Raw genomic sequence first — 19,369 nt, forward strand, 5'->3', positions numbered from 1 at the left:
AAGTGTTCTTTAGATAACTTCTTTTACAAATCTCACAGCAGCATTGTGAGAATGAATCTTTGCCACAATGATTCAAGGCCAGAGAAAAAGCAACTGAAGTTACCAGCTAGCTAATGTGCTGTTGGAAACTCTCTTGCAGTGTGTGCTTTCTGCAGATGGCTGCCCCTCTGAGGTTTCTTCCTGTTAAAAGGGACTTTTTCCTTCCTCCTCTCGCCAGTCATGTGATTGTTCTCTGTATTATTGTAGTGTCTTTACCTTACAATATAATATGTTTTTGTGATTAGGAACTTATAAATAAAATTGCATTGAATAAGCAAAAAAGGGGGAGGAAAAAGAAACAAAAGAAAGAAAGCATGGTGCTCAAAAGAGAAAGACATGAGCAGGACGACCACCATTACTGAGCATTTGAGCAGTGCTGTTAATGACTTTGCTGAACACAAAGCTCAAAAGTCAAAATTCTGAAGGGTGAGTGGTTTATGTGCTTGTAAAGGTTGAAACATTGTCACCGTGTGTGTGTGTGTGTGTGTGTGAGAGAGAAAGGGCTACAGTTGCTACAGTATAATATGGCTGTAAGCCCCCCCCCCCCCCCCCCCCAAATATCTGCCCCAAGGCCCTTCACACAGTTGCTCCGCTTGTGGATAACATGCTGTAATTCAACGTGCAAAAGTCAAAAGGATGAATGGCTCCTGAATAGTAATACTGTTCAAGTACTATTAGTATTCAAGGGCTCAGGCTTACTTTGGCAGTTGTATAATTACAGCCTCACCTGATTGGTTAATTAAGTTGTTTTTTTTTTTAACAAGGTAGCCGTTGCTTTTTACACCGTTTTTTTTTTTAACACCGTTTTTTTTTTTACAGCCATGTCCTTAGTGAGAAATGGGGACGCGATAACAACAGCAGTTAAACACACTTTTTAAAATGAAAATGCCTCCACCCACTGTGACTTGAAATTATTATGAGATTATCTTCTTAGGTGTGATGAGTCGTGTGTATTTAAGGACAGAACTGAAGGGTGGCTGTAAGATAAAACACCATAACACACACACACATACACACACACACATCACCCTCCATGTTGCAGCCTGTGCAGCAGTTTCTTGCCCACTATGGGATACAGTGCCAGGTGCACAGAGCCAGGTCCATACCAGACAGCAGAGGCAGCGATGCCCGAGGATGTGCCAGCAGAGCACGGCTCTCCATCCATGCACCTCCAGTCCAAATGTATTCTCTCTGTTAGTTTAATAGTCTCTCGGAACTGCTACAACAAGCTTGCTGCTGGCTTGTTGTTAGCGTTGGCTAAGTGTGGTGTCTAGCTATTGGTCCATTACAAAAAGAAAAATCGACATGAAATGAAATCAGAAAATACAAAATGTTCTACTTTCAAACAGGTCTAAGCAGAAGTTTTTACATCACTCTGGTCTTCACACACATTATACATTACAAGTAAAAAGTGAAGGATGATTGGACCAAATCTTGCCAGTAATGCTATCTGGTTGTTCTTCTGGTTGTTGACTCAGAACATCATTAAATTGCATTGAATTCATAGAGGTGGTCATAGACAAAATAGTGCTGTCCTCCTCTCTGCCCCATGCATACAGAATTCTATAATGGAGATTTTATATATATTTTAAACTTTGAGGAATCTCCTCCGCCTAAATGGAGCGGCTGCCATAGATGCAGGAAACATGCAAATTTATGTTTTGTTCCCTAAAACTCTGCATCAGACCCAAATGAAAGGCATCAATCAACTCTATAAGAAAACACTATAAAACCAGCAGGGGCTTCAAATTCAGCTTTTAATTATCTTTAGGTTCATGAATGCTAGCACCAAATGACACCAGCAGTCACCTAAAATCTCTTTATGTTGTAAGGTAAAGACCCAACAAATAATACAGAGAATACCCCAACAATCAGATGGCCTCTGTGAGCAAGTACTTGGTGACAGTGGGAAGGAAAAACACTCTTATAACAGGAAGGAACCTCAAGGATGGGCAATCGCTGTGACCAGTTGTTGGTGAGGGGAGGGAGACGGGACAAAGGACACACTGTGGAAGAATATGTCCACTCTCTTCTACAACAATCCCTCCCTTTAATGTAAAATGATTCAAATGTAAAATCACTATGGAAGCAGACATTTAGTCTTGATGTTTGGATGCTGAAAGAAAAATCTGATTAACGAGAGAAAATTCATTCCCTCCGCCTCAGTTTTACCTGATTTGACGACAAACCTCTCTCTTCATCCCTTCATTCATTTTCTTCTGAAAAACGTTTTGCACACTAAACATGACGTTTGACCCGTGACAGTACAAAGACAAATTGATGCCACAATGTTTTGCATAACACGGACAATACACAGGAAAAAATTATTAAAAAACCAGGCACCCGCTGACCCTATTTGATGTGTTGGAGGTTCTTCAGGATTCTAAATAAGTTGCACGCATCAAATAAAGCAGATACCCAGGCTCATTTGCACACATTTCCATATGTGTCAACGTTTAAAAAGATCCCAGTACTTTGGGCCTAAATTTGAAGTACAAAACCAAACAAATGCCTTCCAAAGCTGTGTTTAATTGGCAGTCCGCATTCTCATTTATCTCTATTCAGTCTGGCAGTGTCAGCTCAGTGATACAACTAATGCCCAGAGCAGGTGAGAAATCCATTTTCCCTGAACACTTTCCGTTCTGCTCTAGCTTGCTGCCGCACCGTACAAAAGCCATAACTTTGTGGCAAATCAGTGCTGCGATCGCAGGCACTGAAGGGTTAAAACCTGCATTTCAATCCTGCTCAAACTGAAATTAAATGAAGCTAAATGCATTATTATCCACAAGTATGCCAACAACCCTACACTCCAGACAGGAGATAAATGCTTCACTTGTTTGGTTTTTCTTTCCTCAGGTTCTCTTCTCACGCAGTTAAAGCTTTGTCTTGGCAGAACAGTCACCACGACACCCATAATCACTGAAGAACTCCCTCTTGGGCATTATTGCAATAATAACCCATCCCACAGTTTATTGTGCTGCAGATCACCTTTGTCTCATCACACTACAAGCTCACTCTGCACAAAAAAGAAAGAAAAAAACCCCCACAACTGTAAGACGGCATTATTTACTGAGAGCGCCAGTCACAAAGGAGCTGTGAATCAGAGCTCGCTCATGCTGTGGGTTTGAATCCCAAGACGCTTTCTCACATGTCTGAAGATGCAGACTGGAGAAACACCGTATTCCCTTAGAACAGTGTGTGCACCCTCATTCAGATCCCTCATTTTTTATATTTCTAAGATGCTTTCTGGCACCACGCTGAGAGCGCGCTTTTCTGGCTGTTAGGGTTTAAACAAATATTCAACAAATGGTTCATTTTAAATGTCCGAGCCAGACTTGCCGAGAGCCTGACTTGGGTTTGCAGTTAAACCCCCTCCCAAAAAGCCAACAAATATACACACACACACACACACACACTCCAAGAAAATTCACAGTCACAGATTACGTCTTTGGTTGCCTTTAGAGAACTTTATTTACATGTCCATATATAGCAAGGTTCAAGTTCATGATGCAGCTGTGAAACTACCTGTCTGTCTTTATGTGCCCTAACAAATACATTTAAAATAAAAAAAATTTAAAAAAAACACACTTAATGCAGAGTGAGTGTCAATGATGTCCCGATACTGGAGAGTACTTGTTTGAGTTTAGTCTTCCGTCTGATTTTGGTTTCTATCAAACATCTTCAGAACACGTTTGTCTTTGTTCTTTTGAAAGAAACAGGAGGAAAAAACCAGTAAAACAACAAAGACAATGTGAGTCTCAGGACACCTTAGAGGACCGAGCCTTGTTCTTGTCATGTATGCACTAGAGATGATACAATCGTGTTGCTGCTTAAACTTAACCAGGAGCAAAAGAAAATAGCTGGAACCTCACGCCACATCGTCTCGCCATCTGCCATGCATCTGCCGCCCCGAGGAGTGGCTTGGTGCTGTGGACAGAGCTGGACCGGACCGGGCCGAACGAGGCCAAGCTGACTCAGACTTGGACTTTGTACACAGCACAGAATATGGACCGGATTTTTCCATCAAGGGTTTTCTGAACCCTCCCCCACGTGTTCTCAGTCCCACACCTTTGTCTTTTGTTCCTCCACTCAATGCCATCCGACTGCTTGCGTAAAATTCAAAGGCTAAAAAAATATTTTTTTCCTAATTTCTTGTTCACTACAGAGGTTTCATTTTGTTTTTTTTAAAAAAAGGGACAAAAAAAGGAAACAAAAACAAAAAAGTTCTTTGGAGGAATCCCACAGTTGCGCAGCTATAGACTAACCAGCATTCTTAGAGCATTAAAATCAGTTTTTTTCTTTTTTCCAGAGATGTGACTTTGCCTCTTTTTGCTTCGCTTTCTTTTCTTTCACAAACATAACCAAAACGACAAAAGTACAAGTTGAGTGTCTCTTGCTTTCCATGCCACCAACGCTCTGTACAGTCAATGCTGCAGGAGGGAGCCTTGGCCCCCCCCCCCTGATTATTAGTTTGCTTTTTTGGAGCCAATCGGAGTTCAGTACATAACTTCGTAGACTGTGGCTTTCTTGTCCCCGGAGCCAGTGACGATGAACTGGTCGTCGGGTGAAATGTCGCAGCTGAGAACCGACGAAGACTCCTTAGACTAAGCAAAAAGACAGAGACGACATCATCAGTGAATCAAAATGCAGAAATTCACAGCTGTTATTTAAAGGTACTTTTGTGTCCCCAAATTACCCTCTGATATTTGAAGAAGATGAGCAGGGAAATGAAAAAGCTTGTATTATTTTTAAAGCTTTGGCAGCTCAATTGTTTCCAGACCAGAGATCAAAATTTCTCATCAGATCAGGCTGCGTGTCTTGCATTAACTCTCTGGGGTTTTACCTGAAATATGCTGGATCCATAAGGTGTCCTCCATGCATTCAGGAGGTTATCTTTGCCTGTGCTCACGAACCATTTACCTACAGGAAAAAACACACACGGCCATCAGCAGATAAAGCCTCAGGGGAGGAGAGATATGGAGAAGCCTGAGAGGCTGCGAAGCAAAAGCAGAGAGAAGAGGCGAAAGGGAAAGGACAGCTTCTGTGTTCTAATGAGAGAAGCAAAAGATTTGTTCTGCTTCCCTCTGATTAGATACCCTCAGGTAGTGTGATGTAACCAAACCATCAATCTAATCGGTGTGTACGTGTCGTCTGTGTGCGCGTGCGTGCGTGCGTGCGTGCGTGCGTACCACAGTAGGCGAACTTGAGGGAGAGAACGCAGCTTTCGTGAAGGTGCAGCTGGTACTTGTCAGGTTTTGAGACATGCAGAACTTCCACGTTACTGCTCTCCATTCCCACAGCCAGCCACTCGCCTGTCGGACAGTAGCCCAGAGAGAAGATCTGGAGACAAAGAGGGAGGAAATGCGATGATGACAGATGTAAAGTGTTATTGGTAATGAGGTTTATGTGTATTAGACTTGTGTGTGCACCTGTGATGTGAAGTCATGCTGCTGCAGCTGGCGTCCCTCTCGGAGGTCCCAGCAGCGGACTGTGTTGTCCAGCCCTCCCGTCCACAGCTTGGTGCCGTCGTTGGAGATATCGATGCAGCTCGCTCCGTCCGTGTGGCCCTGGAACTGCCTGCAGGATAGACACAAGGTAGTCAACACAGCTAGGCTAAACTACAACCAGAGAGACGTTCCTTAAGGTACACAGCCCTGACTGCATTTCATTTAAGTACATTTAATATTTAATCTTTACAATTTGTTGAAGTGAGCAATTTTTTTTCTGCATTACTCAGCATTTCATACCACAAATAGACGAGAGAATTCAAGGCTACAGAGATTTTATTAATGTTTACTTAGCAAAATTAAGTTGCATTTAGCATCAAAAGCACAAATTTATAGTGTTTGTGTTACTTTTAAACATCTGAAACTTCCATAAGTGCAGACAAGTGTCTACACAGGTAAATCTGAAGATTGTATTTAAATAAAAACTGTCAAAAGCAGAATGCTGCACACGTGAATGTGGAAAACCACCAGTAAAACCCATTTAAAGACAGATAGGAAGGAAGACTGTAAGTCGTCACTCTGGCTAGAAGATAAATGCACAGCCTGAGCTCCAAACTTACAAAAAAGTCGTTGCTTTGGTGCCCCAAGTGCAGTTTTTCCTGGCGCTATGTCTATTTCATGACTGACAGCGCAGATTGTAAAATTACACCAATTCCTTATACTACTCTCCCTCTCTTCTCAACATCCCACTCGATACCTTTTCCATCAGTCTCTCGTCTCCCAACCTGAAAATAATCTGGCTATTTCCCACTCCCATCTGCTCTCCTCATCTGACTGCAGGAAACCGGTGAAGACGATGAATCAGCCACTTCCTCCTCCTCTTACCTAACCAGCGTCTGGTTGTGAAGGTCCCAGACGACGATGTTGCCGTCGCTGCAGCAGGAAAAGCAGACCTTGTTGTCGGGCGAGATGGCCAAGGCGTAGCAAGCGGGAGCGGACGACGTCAGCTCCGCCTTGATGCGAGGAGTAGGAGTGGCCAGATCCCAGATTGATAGCGTGCTGGCCTCTCCTCCGACAATCAAGGTTCGACCGTCAGAGAGCAGCTTGCAGGATCGGATGTAGTTATCCCTGTTCTGATTGAGCATCATAAAATGATAAATGCATCACTATAAAATCATACCGACAGATATATTCTGGGTAGTTCAACAATGTGATATAAATTAAAGCATGTGGTTACAGAAAAGTATAAAGATGCTGCAGGATTGATCTTGAAAAGGTGATTCATCATTCAAAGTGTGAAAAGCAAGCACATCAATTTCAGCAGTAAAATAACATTACTAGACACGAGATGGGCAGCAAGCTTTAAAACCGATCTGCACAGCATCCATCTATCTGTCCTCCTTTATTTCTCACCAGACAGTCCAGCTGGGCCATGGGGCTCTTGCTTCCTGGTTGGCTGATGTCCCACACCTTGACGCAGCCCTTCCCTCCGGTGTACACGTGACGCGTCGAGGTGCTGATGGTGACGGCGCACACCACCTCCCCGTGGCTCAGGGTGTGGATCTGACGGGCATGACGAGGAATGCCCGGTCCGAGCAGGGCGTCGGGGGGAAAGGGCACGGGCTGCATCTGGCCGTCAGCGCTCACATGGAAGGAGTAGGCGCTGAGGGAAGAGAAAGAGATGGATAACAGATTCAGTGCTGCAGTAACCATACGTCAGGACAAGTTACTGTGACGGGCACCGTTCTATGTATGCAGTTTAAAAAAGCACACATGAAGCTCTTGTACTTTGGTCATATCTCTGTGTTTAAATTAAAACATCACAGAACACTCTGGCTATTCATCTGCTAAAGTAAGAAATATTACAAGAAATTGAAACGAGGCACACTGCTAACACTTTTAAAGACATTTCTCAAATGCTTTAAGGATGAACTCACTTACAAGCTCTTAATGCATGAACGCCACCTTTCTAATTTAAAATAAAATGCCTTGGTACATTTTGGCCTAACGAAGGTTTAAAATCTCAAAAGGCTTCAAAATCTCTAATTGTTCATCTTTTGTTTTCTTAAAGCTCTGTAACTGAACTCTGAGGACAAACTGAGCTTCCTAGTGCCGTTAATAGTGAACAGGAGAAGATCTGCATGATAGCAACCAAGGAAGAGGAAACTCACGGTTTCCCGGAGGCAGCAGACTGCAAGCTGGCAGGCAGCCCAGGGACCCTCATGTGTGGGTGTGGAGACTCATAGCCCACCTGGAACAGTCAGAGATAAGTCAACATAGGGAAGAAAATAACACTGAAGACTATGAAGTAAAATAGATGGTTCATGGTAGAGGACAGAAGAGATCACAGTTAATTTGTTAAAATTGGTCAAACAGAGGCAGCGTAAATCTGAAAGATCAAAATAAAACGAGATGACATATATGATTTCTGAAGAGCAGAGCCTGTAGATTTTAAAAATGACAAAGCAGCTGCTCTCTTCTTTTCCATAAATATCCCTCTTTCTGCCCTCTGACTGGTTTATATGCTGAGGTATGACAGACAGTGACACTGCAAAGACAAATTATGTGCAGAGCGTCGAGCTCACCACAGGGGACCGTCCATAGCCTGCGGCAGCTGCTGCCGCCGCCGCTGCAGCTCCATTCATTTGGGGGGAGACCAAGTGGAGACCAGCGCCATAGCCCGCAGCCCCGGGCAGGTCCCCATTCACCCCTGGAGGGGGTAGGCCAAAAGCCCCCGGTGGGTACGCTCCCTGCACCGCCAGGGGGTTTCTCAGACCGAGAGCTGAAGGGAAAAGAAGGGGCAGAAAAGATGATTTGTTTTGGATTAGTCAGGTGGCAAAATTACTGAATGAGACCTGAGCTTCATATTTAATTTTGATTTTTGATTTTTTTCACATAGCTTGGAATAACATACACATGTTATTAAGGTGACTCCCTCTGCAGAGTCTTTTAAAGCAAGCGACAGCTGTGACTGACAGGCTGTGAATAAGCTGCAACAAAAGGCTGGATGATATCAGCACTAGACCACTACTGACCCCTGCTGGCCAGCTTACCATCCTGCAGGGGGAACGCAATGTACGTCTCTGTGCGCTCAAATTAGCATCCTCTACATCCCTCCATCTGCACGTGTAGGTGCACCTACGACGGCGCATGCATGCATACATAATAGTGTAGATGTGTGTGCGGACAGAAAACGGAGCAGAGGCTAACAGGTGACGTGAGAAAAGAGAAAAGAGATGATACACTGGAATAGATGGAGGCTCATTATGAAGCAGCTCACAGTCACAGTCCATCACCTCCCCTAATCTTTCCATTTAAAAAGTGAGGCACACAGAATATTTTTGCCCACAGCTGCTTATTAAGTCCAGATGGTGGTGGGTGGTGGGGAGCTGGCTGACACCCATACCAACTACTGCAGCCCGATGTTGCTAGAAACATTTCGTGTAACAAAGCCAATGTAACAGAGCTAAATGCTCGGCTCTGCAGATACAGATTCATATGTTTAATGGATCCTCTGAGCAGCATGTACGCACACTCCAAGAGGATTAGGAAATAGTACAACAAGAACTGCTCGTCCGCGGTGTCCTCGGCTGTCCGCCTCACACTTTATCTACAGTCTCCCTGAAGTCCAGTGAAGGGTTTTAGCAATAAAGCACAGGCTATGCGCCCTTTAGGGGAATTAAAGAAAGCTAAGGACGTTCTCACCGAGGGGGTCGACGCCAGGCTTGCCGGGGACAGGTCTGAACTGTGGGGGTCCGCTTGGTCCTGGGGTATTGGACTCCTGAGACATCGGGGTCCCTGGCTTCATACCTGGAGTGCTGGATTTCTCTCTCTTTTGGGGGAGAGTGGAACAGGAAAAAGAATGTTTTCAATCTGGGAGGACTTAGTAATAAAGGACAGAAGGAAAGAGACAGTGAGGAAGAAGGATGGGAAATAAAACACAAGATGACATTAAGAAAGACCAAGAGTGGACGGGACCATTGTGGGATGGGAGCATCCAACAAAATAACGTAGAGACAAACTATCAACCATGAAGAGAAAAGCTGAATAAAATGCACCCTACAGTAAATTAATATATTAATGGGGTTTCTTGCTTCACCTTGTCTCCATTTGAGATAAAACATTGTGTCTGTCTACCTGTGGGGGCTCTTTGCCACGGGACGGGGAGGTGGCACTGCTGGATGAGGCCAGGGAGGTGGGACTGGCCTGCGGGGGACCCTCTTTACGGGACGGGGGCATTTTGTCCAAACCATTTTCCCGGGATGAGTAGGACTGCACACTGCGGGGCGACGATGGATCCTGAGTTTGAAAACACAGAAGTTAGAAGTCATATCTTTCCCGACTTCAAACAGACACATTTCTATGTTTTCCAAAAAAGCCAGGAAACAAAATAACGAAACCAATTTCTCTCGCTGTAATTCTTCTGCCAGTTCATAAGGTGAAAAATGTTTGGCTGACATGCTTTCCAGTGTAAATGACGTCCTCATCCTTTGCCCCATTGAGTAGGTAAAGTCAAATCGGTAAAGACGCGTCTTTTGCATTCACACCTTGCGAAACAAAGAATTTATTTTGGGCTTTTGAAGATAAAAGACGACCCGCGGGTTGAACAATCGCTGTGAAATCTTTGGTCATCGCTTCAATGGAGGTCCTACACCGAACGGTCGGAGCCTGCCATTGTAATGGCCTCGTAACCCAATTAAGCCTCACTGCTAGATATTTGAAGCGACTCATAAAACAACTGTGGCAGCAGAAGTCTTGTCTGTAAGATGTGTAAGATATATGACCCAACATGATAGATGCACAGATTTTATCTGTGTTATTTTTAGTGGAAACTAATTGCTTACATAAACTTGGAAGATCTACTTCTGCTGCTATTGTTTGTTTAATTCATTTTAAACTAACACAACATTTTTAAAAGCCGATATAAGCTCATCGCCTTGCTTTGATGCTTATTCTTTTATTTGCATAATTTTAAGATAAAGAATAAATGTGCTGACTGTTTTTTTTTGTTAATCTTTGCTGTAAATAAATTATTTTATTCCACTTTTTCATAACTTGAAGAAAAAACCCCACCTCTAATCAAGAGGCTTTTTAAAATGAGGACAGCTTGAGCCACAGTGGCGTTTGTGTACCTATGTATTTTATAGCTCTGTGCTGCTAAATGAGGACAGGTGGAGGTGAAGGAGGGTGGAGAGGGATTAGTATAATTACTATTCACGTGTTCCTGCTGGGTATGTTTACATGATGTATGCAGATGAAAGCGGTCAAGTGAGGCAAACAGAGGCCAGCGGCCGCCTACTAACCTCATCTACTACCAAATTATCATCACTCTTATCCGCATCGCTGCCCTGAAAGAGAAAGAAGGTGAGATGAGACACTCCCGCTCTGCGGTCTGATGTATGCAGATTACATGTAGAAATATACAACACACAAAGTCACACGCAAACAAGTTTCTCTGTGTGTAGTTTATTGCATTTGGAAAATTTTTGATTAATACCCGGTGAAGGTGAAGTTCAGTAAACGTGGACAATAAACGATAGAAATGTAATTAATTAGAGATTCTTAACTCTGATATATCTGATCTCTCACAATTACTCCAGCAGCAAAGTAAGCACAGCAGAAAGTGAAACTATTTCAATTACTTTGGAAGAAAGAGCAGCTTTTAAAAGTCTGCTGGCCTCTCGCTACGCAGACACCACCAGTCTTATCTGACGAGGCAGAGTTGGATGGAACTTTCTTACAGTTGCTCAAACATTTAAGAGCGCTATGAAAACGTCCTCACATAGTCTGTCATGAACTCCTTCTCATCAGCTTTCCTCTTCTTGCCGTTGCTGAGGTAGTCTGCTGGGCGACCCTTATCCCCATTGGACAGAGAGCTCTGCGGAGAGGAGGGAGAGAGGGCAGAGAGGATGGAATTGAGACAGAGAGGCAGGGAGCGAGGGGGAGGTGTGTGCGGGGAGGTGCAAAGAAGAGGAGGAGATGAAGGTAAGAAGGACAGAGCAGTGGAGAAATATTCGTGAGGGCGCGAAGGAAGAGGGTGATAATGAGGTGAGAGGGACTGCATAAATCATGTCAGGCTCATAAGCTGCAGAGATGAATGTGAAAGAATATCAGGCTGCATCGATTGGCCGGCTCAGTGAGGAGAAGAAAGAATCTTTCAAGTTTTCTTGAAGGCAGCAGAAAAGAGTGCCGAGTGGTCAAAGCATGATTTGGCACTGATACCATTTTTTTTTTTTTAAACCCAGCCAGATAAATATTTTATAGCGCTGGCATAAAAATTGTTATCATAGTGGTTCCTCTATAGCCGACAGTAACTCTGCGCTAAAAGCTACGTTACTGTTGTTAAATGAGAACGAGAAGAGCTGTAAAAACATGTCGCCTTTGTGCTCACATGCAAGAAGGAAATGTTTACTTATGCCGACATACTGGAAAATGTGTCTGCAGGCAAATAATGCGCAACAGTAAAAGAAATTGTAAATAAAGAAAAAAACATCCATTATAACATCAACAAATAATATATAAGCGACTGCGTAGTAAATTGTACTCACTGGTCCTGCTTCACGATCTGTTCATTCCATGCAGAAGCACATCCAGTCAGAGGACAGCAGGACGGACAGACACACACATAAAGATACACAAACGTCAGACTACATGCCATCACTATACATCACGCTGCAGCTGATGACTCAGTGGGAAAATATCCCTGAGGGGTGTTGCGATCAGCAGCGCTCCGGTGCCCTGCCAAAATTCCAAAGCAAAAGGCGATCATTGGAGCTCATAGAGCGCATTCTGATGTTTGCTCTGCTGCTAACCCAGCGAGGTGTAATCCAGCTCGTCTCTCGGGCACGAACTCATCTGGACTTTCACGTGTTTTCCTTTGAACAAATTGAAACAAGAAGTGCGCTGCCGCTGTACCTCGGTGATGCTCGGCAGCGGCGGCGGCGGCGGCGGCGGCTGCCTCGAGGTGAGCTCTCTCATCCTTGGCAGCGAGCTGGGCACCCAAAGCGCCAGACAAGGCCAGGAGGCCGGACCCGCTGCTGAGGGCCAGGCTGGGGTGGGGCAGTCCTGATGGGTGTGGGCCCACTGGCAAACCCTGGGCGTGCTGGGAAAGGTGCTGAGCTTGAAGCTGCTGCTATAACGAGAAATACAAAGAAACAGAAAAAGAGGAGACAGAAATATCTGGGTGACTTACAAGCGCAAGCTTACTTCACAGGAATTGATCGAGAGGAAGAGAAGAGGAAGGAAAAGAAGGGAACTAATTGCTGCGATGTGCACGAGAGGAGGCATGTTAAGGTCGAGGGAGTGGCTCTTTAATATGGGAAGCTTTGCAGTCGAATTGAAAGGGATGGGAAGTAATTTTAAAGCAAGGCCAAATTTTCCATGAATTTAATTTGCATCTGAATTCCAAACAAACTACCTGGGACATCATTTAAATTTATGACTTTTGGGCCTTTTTTAGGTGGTTGTCAGACACCATAAATAGTCAAAAATAGTCTTTTTTTACAAAACAAAAATAAAAAATCAACATATTTTAGAGCTGGCCAATGAATATTCTTACTAAAAGGAAAAGAACAGAAAGAAAAATAAAAATTCTGGAGTATAAGGTACACACGCTATGAGGCAGAGGGGGGAGCCCACGTACCCCTATCGAAGCATTTAGCTCCCCCATGGTCACCTGTTTGGCGCGTTCCATGGCCTGGACCACCTGTTGTTGGTGCTGTGGAACAAATCAAGGTGTCAGTAAGGGCAGGTAGATGGACATTTAGTCTGTTTTTCCCCCAACAGTGAACTCATAACAAGTATAATTTATAGCATTTGTTGTTTGATTTTAGTGGCTGAAGAAAATGAATGTGCTCTGTCCATCTGCAGCTCTGTGTGTGACAGTGATGAATGTGTATGTATGTGCACACCTCCTGTGTGCGTCGATCTCACGCAGGAGAGAAAAGAAAGAGGACTGAATGTGACACATCGTGTGTGTGTGTGTGTGTGTGTCCCACCTCCTGTGACAGGAAGGGGATGAGCTGAGCACAGATCACGTTCAACCGCTTGGCAATCTCCGTCTAAAAGAGAAAAAAAGGTACTGTCACTTTGATGAATAAACACACACACAAACACTCGCACAGCCAAGATTCAGCATGAACACAAAGAACACGCACACCCTCGTGAAGGTTACACACACAGGCGCACGCACACAGTGTGGCTGTGGCCTGTTTCTCCCAGGGCCAGTGTGGTAAATATTTCAGCTGCTTACATCTGGTCCATGCAAATGGAAACTCTGCCAGAGAGTTTGGCTAAAATATTCATGGACAGCATCTGCTGTGGCCACAGCCAGCCCACACATCGTGTGTGTCTCTGTGCATACACGCCCAACTCACCATCTTGTGTGTGTGCATGTGTTCCTGGTGTGTCCTTGCATGTCTGTTTGTCTGTGTGTGTGTTTGCATTTTGCATGCTTGAGTGTGTGTGTGTGTGTGTGTGTGTGTTTCCTGCTGGGGGTCAGTGATTCTTGCTGTGGGTGTGTGTCTGTCTCGATCTGCTCTACTACACAGCCAACAGCAAACTCTTCCTCCACGCCCCCCCACCCCCACCCCCACTCACCGCCATTTCTCTTTCCCTTTTTCCTTCCATCCCACTCCATTTATCGCTCTTTCCATCCATCTATTCCTCGTTTCATTCCTCCCTCCCTAATATTAGCACAGTAATCAGTGTTACAAGCTCCGCCATGTAACGTCTAACGCACACACGCGTGTGCACGCACGCACGCACGCACGCAAAATCATGTTTAGCGGCAGGCCCAACAAGGCCGTTAGGGCCAGTAATGATATGCATGCAGAGATCATGACAACATCATTATGGCCACAGGCTGTTTATCTTGTTGACAGCTAGACCCTGTTCTGTGTGGATGTGTGCTCGCATGTGTGAGAATCCATGTGAGTGTGTTTGTGTGCATAGCCACACTCACCCCACCCCATTCTCTCTCTTAAGTGATTTATTGATGCTGGACTGAACTTCCACCCTTCCTTTTTCTTGCTCTTCCTCTCTCATGCTCTTTCTCTCATTCCTCTTGCTTGCCCACCTCTCTCCCTCCCTCTACTCTCCATTTGTCAGCCAGCCAGAGTGCCCCCCTCTACTCCTGCCCTTCTCCCCTCCATCCTCTGAATCCATCACCCCCCACCCCAAGGGAGACACAATGATTTCTTGTTAGAGAGCTCCAACTACTAAATGACATCTTCAGGAGGGAGAGAGAGAGAGAAGGAGAGAACACGAGCAATCGAGAGAAAGAGGATAAAGAGGGGAGGACAAAATGAGAGAGGGGAAATGAAAAGAGGAGGCAGAGGAAGGAGAGGAGGAGGAGGAGGAGGAGGGAAAAGGGCAGATTGGGTTGAGGAAATGACAGCCAATGAACGAAGGATGTAGGAGGGAGAAGAGAAATAGAAAGAAGAACAGAAGGAAGGCGGAGGAGGAAAATCGAGATTGGGAAGTGGTGGTGGTGTCGTGTGCATGTGTGTGTGTATGTGAGGTGGGAGTGGGGTGGGGGACAGCAGCATGTCAAAAGCAAAGCGATTGAGATGGCGAAATGAACGAAGAGAAGGAAAGAGAGCAGACAGCAGGAAGGCAGTGACCTGATTTAAAGTGAAATTCAGCATGGACTGTATGTCTAGAAGGAGACAGAGGTGGAGACAGGGTGCACGGAAAATAGGGAGATAAAGAGAAAGAGAAATCAATCAAAAGGAAGAGCGACAGAGATGGTGAAGAAATGGAGATTAGCATTAAAAAGATACAGTAAGACATAAATTGAAGGGAAAAGATAAAAAAAAAAGGAAGATGGGATGGAGAAGTAGGGCGACAGTGAGAGAATTGAAAGGACAGAGGGAGGGAATAACAGACGGGGATTTATGATGGGCAAGAGGGAAGGGCAGAGTATTCTCATCTGTCTGTGGTGGAGAAATGAATTCTGTTTGTGGATCCTATTAACACCTCCACAGCATAACACCACTCTACAAGTCCGTCACAATTGACATAACAGCAGCAGAGACGGGAGATTTTCCTTAAAAAATAATTCTCACAGTTTTCGAGCTGATTGAGGGCAAAGGAAGGCAGAAGTGATAATACAAGAGAAAGATGCAAAGCTTCGAGATGGGGGTGGGGGTGCAGAAAGAGAGAGAATCCTGACTCACCTGTTTGTGCATTTCAATGTTAAGGCCGTAGGACATTTCGTAATACTGAAACAAAGGAGAATATCGGTTAACAGACATGAACGTACATAGAGAATAAGAGACTGTGAAACACAGCGGTAACACAGGATGTACAATGAAATCATCTCCCATGGATACACTGTAGGAAACAAGTCATCCGCTGAAAGATAAAACACGGACATTAACATAAAATAAACCCAGTTTATATTTTTCGGCAACTCTCATTAAACCAATAAGGCTGTGATAAAACAGCCCAACAAATACACTGCTGCAAACTAGGCTGCTAAGTCAAAAGTATTGAAAGTCTTGGCATTTTCACAGGATCAATAGACTTTAAGCCTAATTCAATAACATATAAAAAGTATATTTCTGTCTCACCTGAAAAACACAAATATTCTCTAGACAAGGAGTGTATACCCAAGAAGAATACCTATTTTTATTTTCTTACACAAAAGAATTGAGACAAATCAACTCTCCCGGACCACTCGCAACCTTTTCCTTTGCTCCCAGTTTCCTGACGTTAGGCCAAGCATGAGCACTCTGAAGTGCCCGCATGTCCCTAAAAGCTCATCGCTGCTAATTTCACCTTGAATCTGCTGAAAGTCAATGGCAATAAAATGACCCTGAGGCGTGTTTCGGAAGCCAGAAACCCAAAGCGGGGGAGGGAAATTGTCACCGGGCAGAGGAAGGTGGCAGACGATTGCAATAATCATGTCTAATATGAGCTATTTGACCCTGGCTTTTACCCGAAAGTACAAGGAGCTGCAAGGAATGCACGAGGTGTTGAATGCCAGAGAGAGAGAGAGAGAGACAGGTAAGGATCTCTCTCTTTCACTCAGTCTCCCCTCTTCTCTTTCAGAGATGGACCGAAAGGGAGAACATTTTAAAGTCAGATGCCTTGAAAAGTGGCAGGCTGACATTTGCTTTTCAGCGTGGCTGGTTGTGGAGAGATGAGATTGGCAGTTGGACAGCCAGAACAGGCTGGCAGGATGGGAGAGGAGATGGCAGGGGTCCTCTCTCTCCAGACATCTTTCCTGGCAGTTAGCGCACATGTGTGTGTTTGTGTGTGTGTCTGTGCAGGTGTATGTGTTTTTTAGCACAAGTCTCAAAGTGTGTAGGCGTGTGTATCTATGTGATTTGTGTGCATGCTTTGCTGTGAGTGTGTGTTTTCAAGGCGCGTGTGCACGTTCCCCTGTGTGTGTGTGTGTGTGTGTGTGTGTGTGTGTGTGTGTGTGTGTGTGTGTGTGTGTGTGTGTTTGCCTGTAAGCCTCCATAAAAGACGCCTTTCCTGGCAGCTGGCAGCTCTGCTTGGCAATTGCTTTGCCAAGTTTCGTCTGTTGCTAAGCAACATCCAAACTCCCCCAAATCATCAGCCAGCAAAGAGACCTGGCCTGTGCTTGATGCCAGCTACCCCCTCCTCCCCATTGCTAAAACTTCAATCCCCCTCCCTGCTTCAAGCCCCCCGCTCTGTGCCAAGATTGCCACATAGCTCTTTTTTGGCACAGCGGGTTCTGGGCAGCCTACACTCTGTAAGCTGTGGTTGTTTATGGCTCTGATCACAGGTAAATCAAGGCTGGAGGTTTGCAGACTAAAAAAACAGCAAAAAAGGAGAAGAAGACAAAGAGTTTTGGCCTTCCCTTTATCTGGAAAAAGATCTGCTGATCATGTATCCTTCACAATCAGTCGTACCTCTAAGTAGCACGGAGGTAGAGGGACCACTTTTACGCTTTGTTACTCTTGTTGTCATGCCCAGATTTACAGATATTTTCTGCTATTCAAATCACAGCCTTGCATCAGCTTCTATAACTTTCTCTCATTTTTGTGATGAGATGCAAATGTTTCAGACTTGGTGGAATATCTGCAATGACTGGGCACATTACGCAGCAGCACCAGAACAGACAGACCAGAAGTGATCAATCAGAGCTGTGCTGGTGAGACGTCTAACGCTCTGAGTAACGCCAGTTTTGGCGATCATTTTCAGCTCCAATCAATGAACGAAAAAGATCCCAACAGAGTCGAAATAAACCACCTTAAATTCACATTCAAGACAATTTTAAGACATTCATCACTTCTGCCAATCTGTTTCCTCCTTCGAGGAATATAAAGTATTTCTAATAAAGAGTTTTCTTATTGGAGAAAATAAACCACATTTTTATTTTTCTCTAAACACAAACGTACCAGTACTTTCCCATCGAAAAAAAAAAACTGTTAAAATTTGGGTTTATTTTGTAGTTCGCTAATATGTGTTTGTGTGTGCATGTGTGGTCTTGTGTGTGGTTTTTGCTGGGTGTTGTTTGGCAGCTGTTAGCAGATGAAAGGGATTCAGGGGACTTGGCTCTGCACTTGTTGTGAGTAAATGTGGAAAGGTGTGTGTGTGTGTGTGTGTGTGTGTGTGTGTGTGTGTGTGTGTGTGTGTGTGTGTGTGTGTCTCACCATAACATAGTGTCTCTGGATTTCAGTCTTCTCTGTAGCCAGTTTCTCACACTCCAGTTTCAAACTGCAACACAGAGAAGAATGGAAACAATATAGGCTGGCCATTTTGATTTGTATCACACGCCAAAATAAAAAATACACAGTGTAATTAGCAACATGACAACAAATTATTCCCTACTCATTCTCTTCCCCCTACCCCTCCTGTTTCCATCATTCACTGGGGAGGAGGGAGCAGGGTGACCGGGGTGCTGACAGCCCATTATCACCTCAGAGCAGAGCAGAAATAGACAAAGTCACGCTCGGGGCCTGAAATTCAGCCAAGACTGCAGGCAGGAAGGCACATCCGAGGTGTCTCTCCCTTGTTCTCTTTTTCAGTCTATCCATGTGTCATCCATTCATCCTCATTTTGTTGCTTTCCCATTTGCCAGCCAGCCTGTTTGTCTTTGGATCTGACCGTCCCCTGCTTCAATTTGAACTGCAAACTTTGCCAAGTTTGACTGAAGTTGAAGTTTCTGTTTCAAGTGGGTCAAGTGTGGCAGTTCTGTTTCACTTGTCTGTGCGTGTGTTCGGGACGTGACCTGTGTCTGTCTGTGAGCGTCTCGGGATGCTGCTTACTCCGAGGCCTGGCGTGGAGTCTAATGCAATCAAACACAAAAATGTATCTGAGGTGATAGCAGCCAAACACAGCTCCCATGTGTCCAAAAGACTTGCGCACACACACACACACACACACACACACACACACACACACACACACACACACACACACACACACACACACACACACACACACACACACACACACACACACACACACACACACACACCATTTCTAAATGCGCTCAGGTCCGAGCAAACAAACACCTTCCTTGTTACCTCTGCAGCGCTCTCTTCATCTCCCGCACACAGAAATACACTGACCTCAACCCCCCACCCCCAACACCCACACCCTCCCTCCAAACAGACCTAGTACATTTTGGGCCTGAGGCAGTTTACGCCAACTTGTTTGCGGGCAGCAGATAGATTGATTGGGGGGGGTTGCGGTGAGGTGGGACATTAAAGGTGGGTGCTGCGGGAAAGAGTGTGCGGAGGTGGTGTCGGTGGTGATGTGGGGGTCGTTTGGCGGAGGAAAATTAGAATATGATTAATACCGCAACATTACCCCCAGCCGCAACAGGTAATAACAGCCCCATCCGCTCCCTTTCTCCAGTGCAGCGTGCACACACACACATAATTGACTCATTTATCATTGCC

At 44.9% G+C, this 19,369-nt stretch overlaps 1 protein-coding gene across 6 annotated transcripts in view; it reads right to left on the reverse strand.

The window, feature by feature from the left end:
* Positions 1-3,486: 3,486 nt before the first annotated feature.
* tle2a (TLE family member 2, transcriptional corepressor a) overlaps positions 3,487-19,369 on the reverse strand; it is a 36,312-nt gene continuing 20,429 nt past the window's right edge. Inside the window, exons 3-20 of one of the 6 annotated variants that reach the window (XM_080877273.1) lie at positions 18,116-18,179; positions 15,665-15,709; positions 13,484-13,546; positions 13,099-13,203; positions 12,402-12,615; positions 12,035-12,051; positions 11,269-11,364; positions 10,790-10,834; positions 9,624-9,785; positions 9,192-9,318; positions 8,072-8,268; positions 7,658-7,737; positions 6,900-7,149; positions 6,372-6,619; positions 5,469-5,616; positions 5,229-5,379; positions 4,883-4,959; positions 3,487-4,643 (exon numbers count right to left, since the gene is read on the reverse strand). In XM_080877273.1, coding sequence (XP_080733399.1) covers positions 4,536-4,643; positions 4,883-4,959; positions 5,229-5,379; positions 5,469-5,616; positions 6,372-6,619; positions 6,900-7,149; positions 7,658-7,737; positions 8,072-8,268; positions 9,192-9,318; positions 9,624-9,785; positions 10,790-10,834; positions 11,269-11,364; positions 12,035-12,051; positions 12,402-12,615; positions 13,099-13,203; positions 13,484-13,546; positions 15,665-15,709; positions 18,116-18,179 — 2,197 coding nt within the window. In that variant the 3' untranslated portion in view covers positions 3,487-4,535. Of the gene's footprint in view, positions 4,644-4,882; positions 4,960-5,228; positions 5,380-5,468; positions 5,617-6,371; positions 6,620-6,899; positions 7,150-7,657; positions 7,738-8,071; positions 8,269-9,191; positions 9,319-9,623; positions 9,786-10,789; positions 10,835-11,268; positions 11,365-12,034; positions 12,052-12,401; positions 12,619-13,098; positions 13,204-13,483; positions 13,547-15,664; positions 15,710-18,115; positions 18,180-19,369 lie in introns of all 6 variants that reach the window. The other 5 variants (XM_080877277.1, XM_080877276.1, XM_080877275.1 and 2 more) reach the window with 5 other exon arrangements.

Source organism: Rhamphochromis sp. 'chilingali' (genome assembly GCF_963969265.1).
Source record: "Rhamphochromis sp. 'chilingali' genome assembly, chromosome: 3".
Lineage (NCBI taxonomy): Eukaryota > Metazoa > Chordata > Actinopteri > Cichliformes > Cichlidae > Rhamphochromis > Rhamphochromis sp. 'chilingali'.